At 54.9% G+C, this 6,000-nt stretch overlaps 1 protein-coding gene across 1 annotated transcript in view; it reads right to left on the reverse strand.

Moving 5' to 3' along the window:
* KCNC2 (potassium voltage-gated channel subfamily C member 2) overlaps positions 1–3,684 on the reverse strand; it is a 240,620-nt gene extending 236,936 nt beyond the window's left edge. The window contains exons 1-2 of the mRNA XM_088836803.1: positions 3,449–3,684; positions 1,608–2,286 (exon numbers count right to left, since the gene is read on the reverse strand). Coding sequence (XP_088692929.1) covers positions 1,608–2,267 — 660 coding nt within the window. The 5' untranslated portion in view covers positions 2,268–2,286; positions 3,449–3,684. The remainder of the gene's footprint in view (positions 1–1,607; positions 2,287–3,448) is intronic.
* Positions 3,685–6,000: the final 2,316 nt, after the last annotated feature.

The raw sequence follows: 6,000 nt of genomic DNA on the forward strand, positions 1-6,000 counted from the left end.
ATGCATTTTATTATCATGAATAAAGATAATGAAACATCCTGGTTTTTTATACCACATAAAATAACAAAATTATATGATGAGTCTGAAAACAAATGCAGATTATCTTTTTAGTCACCAATTGGAAAGAGCACTATGGCACACAGCTGGAATCCAAAACAACAGAGATAATGGTCATGAGTCTGTAATTCAACTTAAATAAATACACAAGTCTGCACTTTTTTTTTCCTGAATGCCAACTCTTGCTGAATTCATAGAATGGTCTTAAAAGGAAGATCTCAGAGTTGAAGTTATTAATTCTATATTCAAATATGAGAATATGGACATACTAGAATTTATATGTGCACTTAAATACCAGATCCCAAAAGTAGCAATGCTTTAAATTCTCTCTTTGACAGTCTATATCAAATTGCAAACAAAATACATGCTCAGACTTCTAAAGTGATATCAGAAGCACACCTTCTGACATGTTATCAGCATGTCTCAGAGACAGAGACTTCTGACACGCAGGAAACACAATAATGAGGATGGAGCCAAACTCAAGCTATTCCCATGCTGCCCAAGGAGGATCTTCTCTGGGTGGGTGTCAGAAGCAAACCAGACACATGCAGTTGCAAAGATTTAACTAAATACAGTACTCCACTCTCACATAGACTTAAAAACCATTCACATACTGCATAATCTGGGGTCATTTATATTTCATTTCCTTTAAAACTAGAGAAACCATTACTAGTTACTTTTATCATCTCTTCATTGGGATTTTGAAGAATCAATCTGGTGTGTCAAAGACTAAATTTAAACTGTCACTCAAACTAGAAATGAAAAGAAATATTGAGTATGGGATCAAAATCTATAGAATAAAATAAAGTTGCCTACGATCTAAATTAGAGACCCCCACTGAACCAGGATCACCCAAGTGTCCAATCGGCATTGAACCTGTAAAAAAACACAGAGCACGAGGGGAAAGACAACAGACTCCAAAATTCACCGTGCAGGTGGGCTATCCCGTCAGCTCACTGGGGCAAGCAGACTCCGCACTGCTCTCCCTCGGATGGAGACAGGCCCAGACGACATTCAGGAGGTTCTCTTTCCAAGATGAACCTGCTCATCTCCCGGCCCCGCCACAGACATAGATTCCGTTTCCCTGTACTGCCCTAAGTGGGGCCACTGCTCTGCGTGAGTCAGGCGTGTCAGACCTCCCTGGAAAGATCAAACCCTGATGATCGGGAGGCCCGGAGGACCCTCGGAACTCAAGAAAAGTTTGGAATAAAAGAGAAACAGAAATTCCACATCATGAAGCGCGGTAGCGATTTCAGAACGAGGTTCCAACAGACTTGCCCAGAGCAGTGGGCATTTGCCCTGCTGGTCCCACCTGGGGAAGTACATCTCGGTTTGAGTTGAGGAGGAGAGGACGGGGAGGTGGAGGGGAACGGCGGGTAGAAAGGGGACGAGGGAGGCGGGCCCTGAGTCTGCCCTGAGCGATGGGCCCCCGGCCTCCCGATTCTGGACACCCCGGCCCGCTCCCCAGGCCCTCTGCTGAGAGATCAGGACGTCTCGGAAGGGGTTGGGAGAAGCTGGAGCAGCAGGGAAGGGGGCGCCTCTGGCCTTACCCGGGCGGCTCTGGACGAGTAGGGGTCCTCGAAGAGAGCCCACATGCGGGGCTGCAGCCTCCTCCAGCGGCCAGACTTGCCGTCTGCGCCCCCCGGGCCCGCGGCGTCCTCGATGCCCAGCCTCTTGGCCGCCAGGGCCTCGTCGTCGCCAGGGTCGCCGCCGAGGAGGTCGGGGGCCTCGAAGATGTCGAGCGCCTCCTCGGCGTCGCGGTGCTGCCGGTAGGTCATCCAGCAGCAGGGCTCCACGTCGGTCTCGTCGATGCCCCAGAAGGCCAGCTCCTCCTCGAAGAGCGGCCCGCACACGTCGGCCGGGCAGTGCAGCTTGCCGGTGCGGTAGTAGTTGAGCACGTAGGCGAAGACGCCCGGGTGCCGGTCGAAGAAGAACTCGCGGCCGCCGCCGGCGGGGAGGTCGCCGCCGCGGGCGCCGCAGCCGCGCGCGCCGCCCTCCAGGCAGCCGGCCGGCCCGGGGGACCGCGGGCGCGGGCGCGGCGGCGGCGAGCGCGCGGGGGGCGGCGGCTGCAGCGGGTCGGCCTGGGGCTCGGAGGCGGCGAGCAGCGCCAGGCGCGTCCCGGGCAGGGTCTTGAGGGTGCTGCGGTAGGTTTCGTGCCGGGTGCCCCCGACATTGAGGATCACCCTCTCGTTGCTGTCGGTCTTGCCCATCTCGGTGCCTCAGACATGGCTGGGGGGAGGCGGACACAGCGCCCAGTTAAAGAGCGCGGCCGGCGGGGCCGCGCTGTGACGCCCGCCCCCACTCCCAGCGCCCCAAGATGCCGCGTGGACGGGGAGGCGAGGGGCCCAGAGGCCTCCCTGGAGAAGCCCGCCGCCCAGCCCCGAGCCGCCTCAAGCAGCGCTGAGCGCTCGCCAGGCTGCTAGAGAACTGAGGACGGCAGTCCCCGTCTTCCTTGGCCTCTCACGACCCCTCTCCCCCAGCCTGACACCTTTCTCCCTCAGCTCTGCCTCCCGCATCTTCTCACCCCTCACCTTCTCTCGAGCTGAACCCGTTTCCAATCCCTACACGTCCCCCGCTCTCTCCCCAGGCCCCTCACTGTCCCCTCCGGGGTCCTCCCGCGGCTTCCTCCCCCGCCCCAGCCTCTCCCCCGGCCCGCTCCCTTTCCTCCCTCACACTGAGACCCGCTTCCCCCCTACGCTCTCCGGGAGGCAGTTCCCTTAGGCAGGGAGTTCTCTGTGCCCAGGCAACTTGACAGCGCTGGGTGAGAGAGCCCCGGGCTGGGCGGCGAGCCCCCCTCAAACGCGTACCCTCGGGGAACTCTGGACGGCCCGCCGCACCCAGGCTCCCGGGGACTGCCCTCTGCACGACCTGCGCTCGGTTCACCTCTCCTCTCCCTCCCGGGCCAGGCAAATAGACCGAACGCAGAAGTCGGAGCAAAAACAAACGTCCCTGCTGGTGCCTTTCACCAAGGAGACCTCTGCCTAATTTCCTGATCCAGTTTTCTTTTCACATGATTGCTGTGAAAATTATTATTACTTAGGAAAGGAAACGACTAACTAGAATCCATTTTAGAGAGAAGAAGTGATCCATGCATCCCACCCCATCCCCCTTTCGCAAGAGAAACAGACGCCTCTCGGGTGGAGAGTCGGGGGCTGCCCCCGAGGAGGGGCGCGTGGGGCGGGTCCCCGAGGGAAAGCTGCTGGAGGCACGCCCCCTGCATCCCGGAGTTGGGAGTCCTGGCGACGGTGTCCCCGTTTCCGACCTCCCAGCCACCTCTCCCCGGGGCTTCGGCTCTCCAGTCCTGGAGCGGAACGGAGCGGGGATGCCTGCCTCGCGGGCTCTGCACGGCCTCCCCGGCCAACCCGCCCCTCGCCCTCCCGCCCCTACTTACCTTAAGGAGACCGAGAGGAAAGTGCTGCTGCTCCGGCGTCCGAGCGGACGGGGGGCTCGGGGCAGCCCGACCGAGTCCCGACGCCCAGCCCAGCCGCCCCGCGCCAACGACAAACTACTTGTTGGCGTTTTCCGGGTGCAGGTGGTTGGGCCGCTGCCCCGGGGGCCGGGCTCGCGGAGACAGCGCCCGCCGGCCGCGCGCCGCGCCGCCCGCCCTCATTCCGCGAGCGGCGGGCGCGCCCCGCGCCGACCTCGGCGCCGAGAGGCAGCATCGCGCGGGGCCGGGCGGACCACGGAGCGCGGGGCGGGCCCCGCCGGCGCGCCGCCTCCCCACCGCCCACCCGAGGCCGGGGGGCTCATCCGCCCGCAGGCCAGCCCACCCGGCCCGGCGCGGCCCGCAGGTCGCCTGCCGCCCCCCGGGCGGCCGCTGCCGGCGCCGCCCCTCCGCGCCGCGCGCCGCCGGCCTCTGCGCCCGAGCCCGGAGCTCGCCGAGCGGCGGGTGGGCGGCGGGTGGGTCTGGGGAAGCGCCGCTGTACCAACCAGGTTCAGCGCCTTTCCTTCAGGCGGACTCTGTCCCCGCCCTCTCTGGAGCGGCGGCCTCCTCATTTACACCCCACTCTCCACACCCTTTCTCTTCCCGCTACCCTACCCCTCCCAACAAGTGAGAGCGAAAATCTGAGACCAAGTGCGTTTTTTTGTTTTTGTTTTTGTTTTCTTAATGGCAGCTGAAGGGAGCGAGCTCTACTTACAGGTGACAAGTGAGTCCGGCCTCTCGCGTCTTATCCATGGCTGTGGCTTGCTCTTTTCAGTCAAATGTAGGTCTCCAGTCACCACATCATGGTTATATAAAACAAAACAAGTTTTAAAAGTTTATTCCAGGAACATAAGGCTCTAGCAAGTGAAAATTCAGGTTTATCAGAAGCTTAAAAAGACAAACTACAGACATCCAAGTACCAAAGCAGTGATCTCCTTAGCCAGTTTCTCCCTTTCTAAAAATTTTATTGGGCCCTGCATTACTTTGAGGATGATAAATATGACCTGCATCATGCAAAGTGCTCCAGAGATTAAAAAATTATAGAAATTAGATAGTGTGTTTGAAATGAGCCCTTCTCAGTTAGTAGATATTGTTGTTAAAAGTATTCAACAGCAGGGAACAACGACAGAAGAAAGGCGATGCGAAACGGAATACAGGTTTTCTGGTGGCAGCTAAAAATGAGTAACCCAAGGAGGGCTCCCCGGAGAAGGCGATGGCAGCCCACTCCAGTCCTCTTGCCTGGAAAATCCCATGGACGGAGGAGCCTTGTGGGCTGCAGTCCATGGGGTCGCTAAGAGTCGGACACGACTGAGCGACTTTTTGCCTTTAGTTTGCTAGGGTTGTCAGTAATAGAGTACGACGAACTGGATTGTTTAAAGAGCAGGAATTTATTACCCCCCAGTTCTGGAAGCTCAGAGCTCCAAATGAAGGTGTTGTCAGGGTTGGCTTCTTCTGGGGGCTGCGAGGAATGGACCTCTTCCAAGCCTTTCTCCTTGGCTTATAGACGGCTGTCTTCTCCCTTTGTCTGTACCCCATTTTCCCTTTATGCACGCCTGTCTCTGTGAACAGATTTCTCCTTTGAACACTAGTCATACTGGATTAGGGCCCACCTTCATGATTTCATTTTAACTTAATCACATCTGTAAAGACCCTAACCCCAAAGAAAGGTACTGGAGGCTAGGAGTCCCACATCTCTTTTTGGGGGCCATGGTTATTTGGGGGTAAGTTTGAGGGGAAGCCTGAGACACAGTTCAACCCATATTAGATCTTACCACCAAATGGAGGGTGTGTTTCTGTGACTGTGTGCAAATTTCTAGAAGGAAAAGGATGGAAGAGAGAGACCATAGTCCATGGAGATAGTTTGATAGGACTGAAGTTGAAGCCCATGGAGTAGGTGAAACACCAGGTCGTATGTATGAGGAAGTGCCTGAAAAGCAGATACCAACACAGACACTATGGAAGGAGCCTTAGCTGTGAGTTACTGATGGAAAAGTTTCAGCAAAATACAGGACTGCAAGGTAGGCAGTTAGCTACAAGCAAGTCACTAAAGAAAACGCCTACCTGTTATGACTGTAAATACCTAAACAAAGTGAGGAAAGATCTTTGGAAGGGTACTGTTGTCTAGGAAACTAATGCAAGAGAATATGGTAAGTATACAGTTGTAAGAAATTTCCTAGAAGTATGACAGTAAATGTGTAATAATAGCCTACCTAGCCTTGTGAGAGTATAAATTTGTTTTACTAACATGTAAAGAAGTGTAACACAAATACTGAGGTAATGATGCTAGTTTTACAAAGTCATGGAGGCATTTCTTAAGATAACAGTAATAGTATATTCAGTTGTCAGAAATTTACAAAGAAAAACTATATTCAGATTCTAACGTGCATTCTCATATTGTCTAGATAGTTCCTTATATAGCTTTAGTGTAAATTCAATAGGCAGAAAAAGGCATATGGTTTGCTTTAAAATAAATTAGCAATAGTAAGTATAGTAGCAGCAGAATTTATAATAATAGATAG

The sequence above is a fragment of the Moschus berezovskii genome, chromosome 6, assembly GCF_049115385.1.
Source record: "Moschus berezovskii isolate FMDL1 chromosome 6, NW_MosBer_1.0, whole genome shotgun sequence".
Taxonomy (NCBI): domain Eukaryota; kingdom Metazoa; phylum Chordata; class Mammalia; order Artiodactyla; family Moschidae; genus Moschus; species Moschus berezovskii.